Source organism: Pleurodeles waltl, chromosome 6 (genome assembly GCF_031143425.1).
Source record: "Pleurodeles waltl isolate 20211129_DDA chromosome 6, aPleWal1.hap1.20221129, whole genome shotgun sequence".
Lineage (NCBI taxonomy): Eukaryota > Metazoa > Chordata > Amphibia > Caudata > Salamandridae > Pleurodeles > Pleurodeles waltl.
The window spans coordinates 818,496,687-818,513,854 of NC_090445.1; the positions used below are offsets into that span (position 1 = coordinate 818,496,687).

The following is a 17,168-nucleotide window of genomic DNA, read 5'->3' on the forward strand; positions in this document are numbered from 1 at the left end:
ATTTCCCACTACAGGTCCCTTCCTGCGGGGCTACGTCCCCCAAGGGTCAAAGGGCCAGATGTATCAAAGGATTTTGCATTCTGAAGTGTGAATCGCAAAATTGCCTTTCATGATTTATGAAAGGAATTTGAGGTGCAATTTTAAGGAACGCAGAAATTGCGATTCCTTAAAATTGCAACTCCGATTAGGGAATCGCAAATAGGGAATACCTATTTGCGATTACCTATTCACATGTATCATGAATATCCTAAATGCAAATTTGGCATTTAGGAAATGCAATTACCACAAACTCAAGTTTGGTGGTAAGCATGTGCAATTTTTTAAAATGACATGTAGCGCACACATGCCCCATGGGCATGTGTGTGCTTTACATGTCCACAACAATTTTTTTGGGGTGCATCAAAGGGGGCTTTAGGTGCCAGCACCCTGGGGTTTGCATAGGAATTCACAAATTAGGTAATGTAAAACCATTCGCACCTATGGGCCTGCAGGCCCATAGGGATGAATAGAGTCCCATTCCCTAATTGCGATTCGGTAATAGCAATTGCAACTTTTAAGAAATCGCTATTACCGAATTGCAATTTTCATACATCCCATTTTGCAATTCTTAAATAGTGATTTCTTAAAAATCGCTATTTAGGAAATGGAAACCGGGATGAGGATACATCTGGCCCTAAAGCCCTATTGGCAGGGTCTGTCAGTTGAAGCCTTCATTCTCTTCCAGCATTCAGTGCCTGCAGATAAGCAAATCCAGCTTTGCGGTGTCCATGGTTCCATCAGTGGTGACCCCACCATCCCAGTACTGTGGGGGCTACTGCCTCACCAAAGCCATCATATTGCCCAGCCAGATCTGGCTCTTTTCTCTATTTTCTGCTGCCCCATTCGGATTGTGTGTGCTGGTCAATGCACCCATTTCTCTCATGCACCCCACAGTTTCTTGCCACAATAGTTCATGCCTCGCTTCGTCCCCCATAGGCTGGGGTCTGGCTCTGCACGTCTTCCTCCAGAGTCATACAATACTGCCTTCTCCGTCTCAAACTCTTCCCGCCTACAGCACTCTCATGCCCCCGGGCTCTTGCACCACTATACCGGGGACCTTATACACCGTCAGAAACTCCTCCCTTACAGTCGGCAGTGCTCCTCTTCTTGAGCACACAAGGGTCCAACTGCATATAGGGCTTTGCTGATCCCAGGCCCGCAACGCCCCACATGGGCCCCACCGACACTATCCAAGGGTTTGTTGCGTGTACAGCAGCTGTGGGAGCTGGTGGCGGAGGCAGCATGCAGCACTAGCGTCTGCACACCGGCAAGGCCATCCGGGCCCTACCTGCCCAGTGACTGTATTTCAGTTTTCCAGCCTGTCTACCGCCACTGCTGCTCACCAGGCAGGAGTATGCCTTCCACAGCACTCCACAAGTGCAGCGCTTCACGTGCTCAGACTGCCAAAGGGGATTCAAAACAGACCAACTTGTGTCACGGCCGCAGTCCTTCCTTGCCGGGACAGCCCCGGCTTAGCCAATTTACTGTGTGGTCTCCCCAGCTGGGAGGCAGGGCGGCCCTCCAAGGGAGTAAATGGCAATGTTAGTGTCCCAGTCAACCGTGGAAGGGTAGCAAAGTGTGTTGCATCTGTTTAGGATGGGTCCAGCTCATTCTGGACTAATTTTGTTGCTTCCCTGATGAGGATGATGAAGAATTATTTACTGGGGCGATGGTGCTCGGTCTCAAGGCATCCGAGCGGCCATCTTGCCAGGCTACTCTCCCGTGTAAAGCTAATTTAAAACTTCTTGTAGAGGGACTGTATTATTACCAGACATAGCTATCCTGAACAAAGAGATAAGCGGTCCAAAAAACATTTCATTAAGAAGTTTGCTATAATATCAACTACTCTTTTACCTCTATGGCTTCTACACTCAGATCAACTCCTAAAAGGCTAAATAAATACTTATGACTCCAGATCACAAAAGTACAGCAAGCCTTAATCACAAGAATTTCATAGTGACTCGATCATTATGGTTAAGACATCCATAGGAAATGGATTTATTGTGGAATTTTTGTGCCTTGTAATGAATCTACTTAATTTGGCAAATGCTTGCAGTGCCTAGACCAGGTTCTTCATTTAAAAAAGTGTGCAGATTACATAGACAAGGGTGGACAAAGTTCTTTACCATGTCTTAAAAGTAGTATTTAACCCCTTCGCTGCCAGGCCTTTTCCCCCTCAGGTGCCAAGTCTTTTTTTGGCTGTTTGCGGCAGTTCGCGCTTATGCCCTCATAACTTTTTGTCCACATAAGCTACCCACGCCAAATTTGTGTCCTTTTTTTCCAACATCCTAGGGATTCTAGAGGTACCCAGACTTTGTGGGTTCCCCTGAAGGAGACCAAGAAATTAGCCAAAATACAGGGAAAATTTTGTTTAAAAAACAAAACAAAAAAAATAGGAAAAAGGGCTGCAGAAGAAGGCTTGTGGCATTTTTTTCCCTGAAAATGGCATCAACAAAGGGTTTGCAGTGCTAAAATCAACACCTTCCCAGCTTTCAGGAACAGGCAGATGTGAATCAGAAATGTACATTTTTCAACACAATTTTGGCATTTTACGAGGACATACTCCATTTTTACTATTTTTTGTGTTTTCAGCCTCCTTCCAGTTAGTGACAGAAATGGGTGTGAAACCAATGCTGGATCCCTGAAAGCTAAACATTTCTTAAAAGTAGACAACAAAATTCTAAATTCAGCAAGGGGTAATTTGTATAGATCCTACATGGGTTTCCTACAGAAAATAAAAGCTGAAATAAAAAGAAATATTGAAATTGAGGTAAAAAAAACAGCCATTTTTCTCCATGTTATACTCTGTAACTTTTTCCTGCGATGTCAGATTTTTTAAAGCAATATACCGTTACGTCTGCTGGACTCTTCTGGTTGCGGGGATATATAGGGCTTGTAGGTTCATCAAGAACCCTAGGTACTCAGAGGCAATAAATGAGCTGCACCTTGCAATGGGTTTTCATTCTAAACCGGGTATACAGAAATTAATTTGCTTAAAAATAAAGAGTGATAAATAGGTATCAAGGAAACCTTTGTATTTCTAAAATGAGCACAGGATAAAGTGTTGAAAAGCAGTGGGTATTTGCACATCTCTGAATTCCAGGGTGCCCATACTAGATTGTGAATTACAGGGCATTTCTCAAATAGACGTTTTTTTTTACCCACTGTCTTACATTTGGAAGGAAACAATGTAGGGAAAGGCAAGGTGCAATAACATATGTTTTGCTATTCTGTGTTCCCCTAAGTCTCCCGATAAAAATGGTACCTCACTTGCGTGGGTAGGCCTAATGCTCGCAACAGGAAACGCAACATGGACACATCACATTTTAATCTGACGTGTTTTTTGCAAAGTGCCTAGCTGTAGATTTGGGCCTCTAGCTCAGCCGGCACCTAGGGAAACATACCAAACCTGCACATTTTCGTAAACTAGATACCTAGGTGAATCCAAGATGGGGTGACTTGTGGGGCTCTCACCATTTTCTGTTAACCAGAATCCTTTGCAAACCTCAAAATTCGGCCAAAAAACACTTTTTCCTCTCATTTTGCTGACAGAAAGTTCTGGAATCTGAGAGGAGCCACAAATTTCCTTCCACCCAGGATTTTCCCAAGTCTCCTGATAAAAATGGTACCTCACTTGTGTGGGTAGGCCTAGTGCTCGTGACAGGAAATGCCCCAAAACACTATCTGGACACATCAAAATGATCAAAAACAAAACTACCTGTTTTTGCGGGGTGCACCTTCGTTTTTTGGTCCTGGGCCCAGCATCCATCTAGGAAACCCTACCAAACCCAGACATTTCTGAAAACTAGACACCTGAGGGAGTCCAGTGGGGTGTGACTTGCATGGATCCCCCAATGTTTTCTTACCCAGAATCCTCAGCAAACCTCAAATTTAGCTAAATAATCATATTTTTCCCACATTTCTGTGTGGCATCACTGCACCGGGACAAATTTCCTACCACCCAATGTTCCTCTCAGTCTCCTGGTAAAAATTATGCCTCACTTGTGTAAGTGGGCCAAGTGCTTGTGACAGGGAAGAGCCAAAAACTTGTCAAAATTGAGGGGGAACCAAAGATGGTCCAAAGGGGCAGTTTGAAAAAAATTAATATTTTAGGCTGACAAGTGCAGCAGAATTGTTATTGGTATAGATGAGACAATGTTGGGTGGTAGGAATTTTGTGGATTCCTGCAGATTCCGGAAGGTTCCATCACAAAAATCTGGGGAAAATGTGTGATTTCCAGCAAAGTTGCAGGGCATTGTGGGTAAGAAAATGATGCAGGGTGCATGTGAAGCACACCACCATGGAATCAACCAGATGTTTAGTTTTTAGATGTGTCTAGGTCTTGTGGATTTTTCTACATGGTAGCGTCCCAAAGTCCAAAAAGTGCAGCCCTCACCATTCCAAGTGGGACGATTTTGAGAGCTAGCCAAGCTCTCATGGCCCAAATGTAAAACCAAAACCCAAAATAATCGATTGTCCTCTTGCTTACCATGGGATAAGATGTTTTAGTGTGCGGGGGAGAGCTGAAAGACTATTACTCCCTTCATTTGGGGTGGGGGCATAACCAGGCCCGTACTGGTTGGTAGCCACCACTCACTTTTTTTTTTTTTTTTTTTTTAAATTCCCTGGCATCTATTAGACTTTCTATCCCCCCCCCCCGGGGTGTGGATCGGGGTAACTGCCCAAACAACTTTGGCCCCCATTTATTTGGGGTGGGGGTATGGCCATACCCCCACCCTCTTATTTTGAAAAAAAATCTTCTCTTGTGGTCTTTCTGCCCCCCTGTGGGGGCAGATGGGCCTTCTAAAAATAGGCTGATCTTCCCCCAAGGGGGGGCAGATATGGGCAACAGTAATGTGCCCCCATGGGGGGCGACCCTTGCCCAAGGGGCTGCCCCCCCCAAACAAAACACACACATACACACACACACACCAATCCCTGGTGTCTAGTGGTTTCTGCCCCTCTTGGGGGCAGATTTGCCTAACAAAAATAGGCCGATCTTCCCCCAACGTGGGCAAAAATGTCCTAAATACAATTTGCCCCCCAGGGGAGTGACCCTTGCCTAAGGAGTCGCTCCCCATAGATAAAAACGCAAAGTAAATATAAAAAAAATATATATCCCTTGGGGGCGGATCGGCCTAATTATATTAGGCCGATCAAATGGGCTAAAAATAATTTGGTCCCCTGGGGAGCGACCCTTGCCCAAGGAGCCGCTTCCCACACATTAAAAAAAAAAAAAAAATGTATCCCTGGTGTCTAGGGGTTTTCTGCCCCTGGGGGTGGGGGGCAGATTGGCCTAATTATATTAGGCTGATCTGTCCCGGGGGGGGGGGTGGGACAGAAATGACCTGAAAAAAATGTGCCCCCCTGGGGAGTGGCCCTTGCCCAAGGAGTCGCTCCCTTCATGACAATTACAGTACAAAACATTTTTCCCTGGTGTCTAGTGGGCATTTCTCCTACCCGATTGCATCACGATCGGGCAGCAGAAATGCTGAGAGAGACATGAAAGGAGAGGAAAGGCCTTTCCTCTCCTTTCATGCCTTTCTCGGCCCCTCCAGTGATCGGAAGAGTAATACAAAAACGTTTCTCTTCCGATCTGTGCTGGAAGCTGAGGGGCAGGCCTCTGATGAGGTTAGCGCGTGTGATTGTGTGCTGACGTCACCAGATGCTGCGGGTGGAAGGGGAAGCAATTCCCCTTCCAACGCTGACCTGGAGGGCTGGTACGCAGACATAATGGTTATGTCCGTGGCGCCTGAGAGGCACAGCCACGGACGTAACCATTACATCCGTGGCGAACAAGGGGTTAATATTGGAAGTCCCTAAGGGATGTTTTCGTTTGGCTACATTAAAAACTATTTAGCACCAGTGGACAAAATTTTACATGAAGGAGATCTGAACTCAGAACATGTCGTTTTTGTTGTTTGCTGTAAAATCGTTGATGTTTTTGATACGTTTGTGTTAAAAGAAGGTGTCTGTGAGCTTAACCAAATTAATCTTGTATATTGTTGGAGTTGAATACAAGAATGTTTGAGAACTCGTGAGAACATTTCAATTTGAAAACAAATCTAGTTGCACAACTTCTCCTTTGGCAGACCTAGGTGGAACGATAGTGTGTATGTATTCTCCTGGCCGGTAACCAGCCTCCCTCACTCCTGACCAGTTCCATTAGACCATGGCACTCTCGTTATTAGTGTATGCTATGAGCTGCCCCTCTGTAGCACCACTTTGAAAGGCTAATATTTTTAGGGCATATTCAGGACTCTTACTCAACTTCTCCAAAATGAACCTAGCCTACAAAGACGTCTCTAAGGCTAGGACAAGAGGGACACACACTCGTGTTGCACAAGGGAGATCCTAGCAGACAATGTTAAACATTTTCATGGCACTACTGAACCTTCATGACAATGCAGTAAATGGTATTGCATAAGCAGGACCCTTGGCTCTACCATTTCAGGGACTGATGTAGTCATGCCCATAGTGATGTCAAAGGTGGAGCGATATGTGATGTCACTATTGAGGTATTATAGACCTGATATCAAATTTGTGGCTAGGGCTTGGACTGGCTTTCGATTTTAAAGGCTTTTTTTACTTTGCTTATAAGTTTGGGGTCATTTAACAAATCTACAGTGAACGTTACAATGTAAAATAGCTATGTTTCGGCTTGTCAGGTTTTGTGCTGGGGGTTTGTAGTGGAAGGGGCAAGATAAAGGAATGATTAAAAAAACATTTCTTCCATTTTAACTTTCATAGCAAACTTTGCTATCAGTTTCTGGAAAAAAAATTGTGTGGGACTAGAACTTTACTATTTGCTTGATTTAGTATACACTTGTTCAATAGTTGTTGAGGTATTTGCATTAAAAAAGAGGTTGGGTGGTTTTCAATAGGTTCATTTGAGAGATATCTTGTCCGTTAATGTGTGAAAACTTTGTAGCCCCAGATTAGCAGGTATACTACTGAGCCAATTTTTGTAAAATAATGAGAGCAGAGGCCTGGAAATGAAGGACTGATACCTCTGTCGTATACAGCAGTGGCATGAAATGACACAATTTTTAAAAAAACTGCCCGAAGACTTCCAGGTACATGCCCAACAGTCTCTCGGAGGCACACTAACTCTGCATCAAATAGGAAGTGATGCTCACTGTGCTCCCAAGATTGTCACTTGGGAAAGGTTTTGGGGTCCCAAGGACTCCTTAGTGATCCAGGCATCACCTGCAAGCTGCCGTAGTCACATACTGTTGCTACCTGGGGAGGTGGGTGAGGCAGGGGTTACTTATTTAATGTTTCATCTCTGGCCATTCCCAGTGTATTGGAAGGTGGACCAGTAGTTGAAAACTTCCAATTCGTCATTCAGTGCTGCACTATCCCTACTATAGGCACAAGTTCACACCTGCATTTCGGACAGAGCATTATTATTAGTTGGTCGCATCATGTTGGCCTGCTATGGGCACCCCAGTTAAGATATGTAATTCAGTATCAGGGATTCTATCAAAGATAATTTCTGATCAGTAAGAAATTCTATGAATGGACCCATTATGGCTCTCAGGGAGCTCAACAAATACAACGAAAAGCAAGGCTTACGGATTTTTATTCTTCTCCATGTTGTTCAGTTCATATATGATGAGGATTTCTTTGCATATATTGCTATTGAAGATCCATATTATCTCTAGGCACCCTTAACACAAGAAATACCTCTGTTTTATGATATATCGCCTATATTACCAGGGCAGAGTTTGCTGACCATAGGTCTCAAGCCACCTCCATGAGCCTGAAACCAAACCTGCTTTAGGCAAACTAAAGGTCACTAAGGAGTGTGGCTTGTTCCCCTGATATAAGATGATTAATCAAAGTCAGCAGTTACTGTAAGCAAATACAAGTCCCTTCTGGTCTTAATGTGCTCCTTCTCCCCATTCGTCATTTGAGGAGGTGACTGCTCCAAGAGCTGTTGAGCCATCAACAATATGAAGCCATTTATATCTTGATAAAGAACAACTGCCAGATGCTTCATCAAAATACTGTGCCAATTCTCTTGAACGTCTGGCTAATTCAGACCTATAATTCGGCTCCCATTGATAGTCAAAAAATCTTGCAGGCATCCACATCTGAGACCTCTGCCCTTAAATGAAAGATATATTGCAGTTCATTTTGGAAGAGCCAACGTACAAGAGGGAAAGGTTACTTAGTTGCAACTACAGTGGTTCAATGTTGATATATTTCATAGGTTCAACTGCTCACTTTCCCTTTTTCTACGAGGATGTATTTTAACTGTCTGAAAACGTGAGGCATGGAATCCTCTGGAGAGAGTCCAGTTTAGAGTTTCCCTCACTTTGGTCTACATGACTAAGTTGGCAGACTGCACGAAAGTGGAAGTACATGATATACTGAAGGACTGTGCTAACCCTAAGTAGGGTTCTTTGGCCCTTAGGTAGAAAGGTATTTTTGAATGCACAGCTGGGGATTCACGATATCACAGCATTTGTGACTCCAAAATACCTTTTTACAATGTTCAAAAAAACTTTTATGAGTTGTAGAAGACTTTTTAACTCGTAAAATGACTTTGTGATCCTTTCCCAATTGCAAATAGACTGGGACCAGAAAGATACATCCCCTTGCTAATTGTGAGTTGCAAAAATAGATATGGTTTGTGACCAGATTTCCAGTCTCTTAACTATTCATTAGTTACTGACCCCTGAGCTCCCTGTGGGACAGGTTCCTTTGGGGGATCATTTTGGGGGAGTCAGGCAGTCAAACCCGGGCATGCCAAACATGTCCCTTCAGAGAGTACACTGGCAGCTTATAAAAAATAATGTTTAGGAATGCAATCAGGGCCATCCCAATGCTGCTTCAATTTATGAAATAGTTGAAGGCTGACCTCCTTAACGAACACTAAATCACAATGCATTAACCTTTTGGGTGCCTTGGACGAGGTCACGTCATCCAAGGCACGGGAACTGGGGGTAGCGCTAGTGCTCCCCACCCACCCCCCCAAGGCAGGGATGGAAGGGGAAGCCCTTCCCCCCCAAACCTCCCCTGTGACGTCAGCGCGCTGATTTGTCACAAGGCCTCCCCCATCGTGCTGGAAGCTCGAACCTCTAAGCACCAGGGATCATTTTAAATTTTTTTTTTTTTTTTTTTTTTTTTTAGGTGGGGAGTGACCCCTTAGGCAAGGGTAGCTCCCCTAGGGGACAAATTATATGTAGGCCATTTCTGCCCCCCTTGGGGGCAGATTGGCCTATTTTGATGAGGCCAATCTGCCCCCAAGGGGGGCAGAAACCACTAGACACCAGGGAGTTTTTTTTGTTTTCGTGAATTTCACGCAAGGGGAGCGACCCCTTAGGCAAGGGTCGCTCCCCTGGGGGGGGGAATTATTTTAGGCTATTTCTGCCCCCCTGGGGGGTAGATCAGCCTATTTTGATTAGGCCGATCTGCCCCCAAGGGTAGCAGAAACCACTAGGTACCGGGGATTTTTTGTTTTTTTTGTTTTACAGATGGGGAGCGACCCCTTGGACAAGGGTCGCTCCCCTGGAGGGGAAAATTGTATTTAGGCCATTTCTGCCCAGATGGGCCAATTTTTGCTACGCCGGGGATTTTTTTTTTTGGCGCCAATGTCACGCAGGGGGAGCGACCCCGTAGGCAAGGGTCCCTCCTGGGGGGGCAGGGAGGGGGTTGGGGGGCAAATTTATTTTAGCCCATTTCTGCAGATCGGCCTATTGTTATTAGGCCGATCTGCCCCCGGGGGGGGGGGGGCAGAAACCTCTAGGCGCCAGGGCAATTTTTTTTGTGTGTTTTTTTTTTTTTTTTTTAGAGATGGGGAGCGACCCATTAGGCAAGGGTCGCTCCCCTGGGGGGCAAATTGTATTTAGACCATTTCTGCCCCCCTTGGGGGCAGTTTGGCCAATTTTAGGTCAATCTGCCCCGAAGGGGGCAGAAACCACTAGGCACCGGGGATTTTTTTTTTTGGCGCCAATGTCACCCAGGGGGAGCGACCCCGTAGGCAAGGGTCGCTCCGGGGGGGGATTTAAATTTATTTTAGGCCATTTCTGTCCCCCCCTGGGGGCAGATCGGCCTATTGTTATTAGGCCGATCTGCCCCCGGGGGGGGGGGGGCAGAAACCTCTAGGCGCCAGGGCAAATTTTTTTTTTGTGTTTTTTTTTTTGTGTTTTTTTAGAGATGGGGAGCGACCCATTAGTCAAGGGTCGCTCCCCTGGGGGGCAAATTGTATTTAGAACATTTCTGCCCCCCGGACGATTTTAGGTCAATCTGCCCCGTAGGGGGCAGAAACCACTAGGCACCGGGGATTTTTTTGGGGGCGCCAATGGCACGCAGGGGGAGCGACCCCGTAGGCAAGGGTCGCTCCCGGGGAGGGGGGGTTTGGGGGTGTAAATTTATTTTAGGCCATTTTTGCCCCCCTGGGGCCGGCTGAGCTAGAGGCCAAAATCCACAGGTAGGCACTTTGCAAAAAACACCTCTGTTTTCTGTGAAAAAATGTGATGTGTCCACGTTGTGTTTTGGGGCATTTCCTGTCGCGGGCTATTTTTCACTCTTTATATTTCAGCAAATGAATTGCTGTATACCCGGTATAGAATGAAAACGCACTGCAGGGTGCAGCTCATTTATTGGCTCTGCGTACCTAGGGTTCTTGATGAACCTACAAGCCCTATATATCCCCGCAACCAGAGGAGTCCAGCAGACGTAACGGTATATTGCTTTCGAAAATCTGACATTGCAGGAAAAAGTTACAGAGTAAAACGTAGAGAGAAATTGCTGTTTTTTTCACCTCAATTTCAATATTTTTCTTTTTCAGTTGTTATTTTCTGTAGGAAACCATTGTAGGATCTACACAAATGACCCCTTGCTGAATTCAGAATTTTGTCTGCTTTTCAGAAATGTTTAGGTTTCTGGGATCCAGCATGGGGTTTCATGCCCATTTCTGTCACTGACTGGAAGGAGGCTGAAAGCACAAAAAATTGTAAAAATGGGGTATGTCCCAGTAAAATGCCAAATTTGTGTTGAAAAATTGGGGTTTCTGATTCAAGTCTGCCTGTTCCTGAAAGCTGGGAAGCTGGTGATTTTAGCACCGCAAACCCTTTGTTGATGCCATTTTCAGGGAAAAAACCACAAGCCTTCTTCTGCAGCCACTTTTTCCCATTTTTTTGAAAAAAACGAAATTTTCACTGTATTTTGTCTAATTTCTTGGCCTTCTTCAGGGGAACCCACAAAGTCTGGGTACCTCTAGAATCCCTAGGATGTTGGAAAAAAAGGACTCAAATTTGGCTTGGCTAGCTTATGTGGACTTAAAGTTATGAGGGCCTAAGCACAAACTGCCCCAAATAGCCAAAAAAAGGCCTGGCACAGGAGGGGGAAAAGGCCTGGCAGCGAAGGGGTTAACCATCCATAGCTTAGGTTCCTCTCATTACGTGTTGGCTGGAAGCTTGGCTTTGACCATGTAGAGTACTCTGCTGCATTTTGTCTAGGTCTGTGCTATAGAACTACCATACAGATGTATGAATAAGCTCTCCTGTCCCTTGCACACCAACATTCCTGCATTCAAAGCCAGTCATAGGTGTGATATGAATTCTGGGATTTTCAAGATCTGCAGGGATCACATTTCTAACCAACAAGTTCAAGAACGTAGTTCAATGACTATACTGAGGAAGAAATATTATGTGGACCATAGCCCTATCACTAACACACCAAGCACGTCTGTGCAGGCAGTGTTATCAGGCAACTTACCAGCCCTATCTAGGTTTCAGGGACACAGTTGAAATCCAAACAATCTTTCATTCTCGAACAACACAATCAAGCATAATACTATGTGCAACAGGAATTTGATTAAAAAAAAAAAAAAGCACCCCAATTGTAATAATGCACACACATGCCCCTTAGGCATATGTGTGCTCTACAGGGGCACCCCTGTTTTTGGGGTGCACCAAGGGAGACCTTTTTCCCATTGCCATTTCTTGTTTTGCATTTCCTAAATAGCAATTTCTTAATAAGAAATCGCTATTTAGAAAATGCAAAACCGGCCCCTTCACTTAAATGCAATGGGATTTCTTAATACCCATTTTCTAATAGCGATTCCTACTTTGTAGGACTCGCTATTTGGAAAACGGTATCTGAGCACATAGCATTTTGCATTTCTTAAATAGCGATTTCTATGAAGTCTCTAGTCAAGAAATGAAATATTGTATTTTCAATGTGCACAGTAACTACACAGCATGAACATATGAAAGCAATTATGCATATCAAGCAGCAAGAATAAAATGAGCATTTCTAACATGTTTAGAAAGATTCTAGTACCCACTAGAGATTTCTAAGTGCTATACCATATTTTTAGTCATAGGATTTAATAGCGAGCTTGCCTCTCAAGGTTCTTAAGTATAATCACACTTCATACCGGCTGATAGCTATTACAACTGTCCTTTATCCGGGTTCTGCAAGAGGAGGAAATGTGCTCTAAGCAAAAGAGGCTTCTAGACTCAGCTCTTCATATAATAGCATCTGATTTGACAATCTGGTGTCACATCTGACTATAATCTTAGCAGGAAGACCTTTCCTAATCAATGGGCAAATCCTGGACTTTATAGAAGGTTTGATCACTATTATTATCATCATGTATTTACACAATAAAACGGGGCTCGAAGGCATGAGATTTTTAAGACTAAGGACCTGATTTACAACTCAGGAGTCACAATGCTGATGGATATCCAGTCCACCGAAATCTAAATAGGATAAAATGGGATTTAGATTTCAGCGGACAGCATATCCATCACCGTTGCGAGTTCTAAATCAGGCCATAAGCCATTGAGAGTTCTAAATCGGGCCCTAAGCTATCAAGACACAAAATGCATACACTGTCTACATGTTGATATTAAGCAGCCATTACTAAAACCTTGAGGTTTATAAAGCAAGGAGCCATATTAATGTTCTGGTGCATGTCGTTGAATATAATAAACCAGAAATGGACATGTGTGAACATAAACATCACAAATTCAGCTAAAGATATGCAGGAGAGAAAATGGAAAACTAATGGGAAAACAGACTAACGTAGCCTAACTATCTGTCAGGATGTTCACAACATCTTTGGATTGAGGGGTAGAGGTTACTCATTTTGAGTTCTCCTAGGAAATCTAAAGATGACAATGTATTTAGAATAGCGTATAAAGGAATATGCATGTAAAATAAAATCTAAGCATAAATCATAAATTTTATAAGAGCATTTAATAAATTAATAACAAAATGTAAACATAAATGCATATAAAATTGACTTTTAAAAAATGAATGCATTTTGATGAAAGAGCAAACCAGGCATTATCTTTGTTTTTTAACTAATGCAGCTGGGTCCTTAAACTAAATTATGACCTGCCGGAATAACATTTGTTTTGCTGCTCATTTTGCAATCCCTATGGCTGGATAGTTTTCCAGTGCGACTTCTATGTACAAAGGTCACATTGCAAACTGCATCCCTGTTTCCAATCCAATCAGTGTGCAAATTGCATATCCTAGCGTGTGAATGGGTATTAGCACATCAGACTGATCAGACCCTGGAAAGGCCCACAAGTTGCAGTGGGTTCTGTAGTGAGGTCATAGGAATCTCAGTCTGTAATTTTATTTCAATTCCTTTGAGACTACCTCGTAGAAACTCTGGAAAATGTGTTTTGCATTTCTAGACATTCATGCAAAAGTAAAACCTTAACTTCTTTCAATGTGTGAGCTTTTTTCATTTGGGACTGTCTAAATATTTTGTGAGAGCACTCTGCACAGGTTTGTTGACTATTTTCTCCAGTTTTTGAAACTGATCTCATGCATTTTTTTCATTTCATTCTTCAATACTCTTTTAGGAAATTGTTGAGAAACGATCAAGCGTAGATGTGACCGAACAAGATGAGAGTTATGTGGACTTGGCTTCTGGCTCTGCTGTGGAATTGACCTGGTTGGACCAGAAAGTCCATGAGGTATGTGGTACACCAAGATCAGTGAAGCTAGGAGCAGTTGTCCAGAAGAGACCATGCAAAGCTACAGAAAACATCACTTTTACACTGTATCTATTTATGAAATGCATTGGATCAATTTTAATATGGTGTGGTAATAGCAGTCTCTGCCATTGTCTTCAGGGAAGATCATGAAAGGGTTTGATATTTTATTTTGTGTTTGAAGGAATGGAAATAACATTCTACCATCAGCGAGTAGAATGTTCCTATCGCTTTATAGCTCTTTTGACTCAGGCTATACTGGTTGTTAAAGGCCCAGTCCCTCATTTTAGGTCCCCTCCTGCAGCTCAGGAACTGGCAGCAGGCTATAAAGCCATAAAAAAACCTGAAAAGGAATGTTTTTCTTTACAAAGTAATGGGCCTTCTTTTGTGCCAATGCAGCCCTTCACAGTTACTGTGGAAGGTCACTATTTGTGTTGAATTGAAAAAGCTTCAAGCTCTTTGTATGGATAAACCTCAGACAGTCTTCCATTTGAACAAATTGTCCCTAAGGACTCCCTTTCTTCCACCTATCGTTATTTCAGACTTTCATATTAACTAAACAGTTTTGTTGCTGACTTTTTCCAAAATACTTGTAGTCAAGGGAAAGGTCTCATCCCTGTTTACAGAGATCTTCTGAGATACTATTTAGAGACAAGTAAAGAACTTTGGAAATCAAAACAACAATTTGCAAATTATGCAGTCATTGACTTCCTACAGCCTGACAATCTCTTCATAGGTAGACATGTATCATAGCTTAGTTTCAAAAGAACAATTGACCGTTGCCTGTAAAGCAAGAGGCTGTTCCTCCAGAGGTAAAGGCAGCCTCAGCTACGCTCATGAGAACAGTTTAATTATCAGGTATTAGCTGGACCTACACCAGAAGATCAGTACTCATTTTCACAAAACATTATTTTGTATCTCCTTTAAGAATTGCAATCAAATTTGAGTACTGATTATTTTTTTTAAAAAGAAAAACAAAGTACTAAATAAAAACAAAAAAGGAAAGCATTACTGTTTAGATGCTGATTTCTGGGCAGATACCCTACTGGGCCATGCTTCCTTGTAATCTTTTTGTACAGCCATGGTTAGTTTTCTTTCTCATGAATTTTTTGTTCCTGGCCTCCCAGCTTGGGTTTACATTTGCTATTCCTTTTCTTTATTACTATCAGAAAGAACTACATATAGCAACAGAAAGGTTACCCATCTGAAATGCCAATCCCCTATCACTGGTATTCTTTCTGAAAACAAAAACATCCCTCCTGCAAACAAGAAACCCACTAAACAATGAGGTCTCTGCCGATTTGCCTATCTATCGCTCTGCATGACCTTCGAAAACAAATACATGATTAATTTTGCAGGGCATTACAAGATAAGGCAGCTTCTGGACCCCTTACAGTGCCTGTGTTACCATTCCTCTAGTGACAGCAGTCATATAAAAGCATCATTTTCTGTGTTGAACGTTGCCTTAGGGTGGTTTCACAGGCCTATTCACTTTGCTGTGACTGATTCGATTTGAAATGGCTAAACTTTTTTTTTTTTAAAGTCTGAAAATGTTGCCTATTATATTATTGTTTTCTGAATTTCTGATTCTCAGTTTTGAAAATAAACATTAAAAGTCGTGTTGCTGAATCCAGCATATGTGTGGAGATACGCTGCTGTGTATTAATTCAAAGAGAATACTCTTAATGGAGGCCACAGCTCGGGTGCGCAGCCACACTGCAGACGTGCTTTTGTTGTGTCGAAAGCGTGCCAAAGACGAGCACAACTGCACCCGTCTGTGCCTGGACCACACCCAGTGCCAGGAACCCTTGCCCGTCAAACTCCCACAGGTATTTCTCAGCAGATCTCTGAATTCTGGACCCCAATTGAGGCAATGACTGCTGCCTCACATCTCCTAACTCCACAGCAAAACCATTCACTTGCCTCCACTGTCTCTTTACCTGCAACCTAAGGCAAAGCTCCCAGACAGAATCTGGTACCATGCCCACCCCGCCAACTGGCAGTAAACTAGAACTGCTCTGGTCCCTCTTCATCAGTGTCAGATTACTGTGCAAACACCCTCCACCCTAGCCACTAATGTAGCTGTCATCAACAAGACCTGGCTCAACCACGCCTCTGCCCCCGACATTTGCCACTGCTACTCCAAATGGATACAAGGTGACACATCAAGACTGCACCAGCAAACACATAGGTGGCATTGCCAGCATCCACAAAGAATCAATTCAATGCAACACCGCTGAAGATAACACCACACCAATCATGGAATAGCTGAATTTCATACCGAAGACAAAACAACTATCAAAGGTATCCTCACCTACAGCCCCCCAGGACTTTTGCGATACCATCACAGACTTCATCACCCCGCTCGCCATTGCCTCAAAGCACTACATCTTCCTTGGAGACCTCAATTTCCACCTTGACGACTGCACAGACACCAACTCTGGCAACCTCCTGGAATGTATGGACAGCATGGCCCTCACCCAGCTGGTCACAGACCCCACACACAGAGCAGGACACACACTGGGTCCCATCTTCACGTCCAGTGACAGTCAAATACAGCCATACCACGGAACTCACCTAGACAGATCACTTTATCGTCCACTTCACCATAACAGGACCATCACACACCACCTCAACCTGCCCAGCAGCTCCTTCCACAGCTGGAGCAGAGTGATACTGAACCAATGGACGGATGCCCTCAACACCTCCCAACCTGACATCGCAACCAACTTGAAACAGGCAGTAGAGAACTTCAAATCCTGGATCACCAATGCCACAGACTGAATTACCCCCTTCAAACCTACCAAAACCAGCAGAGCCACTAACCAAGCCCGCTGGTACACTCCAGAACTCCGCACAAAGAAACACAACTGCAAACAACTGGAAAGAAGATGGTGTAGCAGCAGAGACACTAAAGACCGAACCACCTTCAAGTCAGCCCTCAACAAATACCACCATCAACTCAAAAACGCAAAGAAGGACGCCCTTGCAGATCCCATTGAGGCCAGCACTAACCACACCAAGGTACTCTTTACCATCGTCAGAGAGTTTTCCTGCCCAACAGCCACTGAGAACACTATCCCTCCCTCACAGGACCTTTGTGACGCTCTAGCAAGCTGCGTCCACAACAAGATATTCACCATCTACAAGAACTTTGAG

General features: G+C 43.8%; 1 protein-coding gene across 1 annotated transcript in view; it reads left to right on the forward strand.

Annotated features, from left to right (window-relative positions):
* CFAP43 (cilia and flagella associated protein 43) overlaps window positions 1-17,168 on the forward strand; it is a 505,375-nt gene that overhangs the window by 246,119 nt on the left and 242,088 nt on the right. Inside the window, exon 18 of the mRNA XM_069239443.1 lies at window positions 13,878-13,991. Coding sequence (XP_069095544.1) covers window positions 13,878-13,991 — 114 coding nt within the window. The remainder of the gene's footprint in view (window positions 1-13,877; window positions 13,992-17,168) is intronic.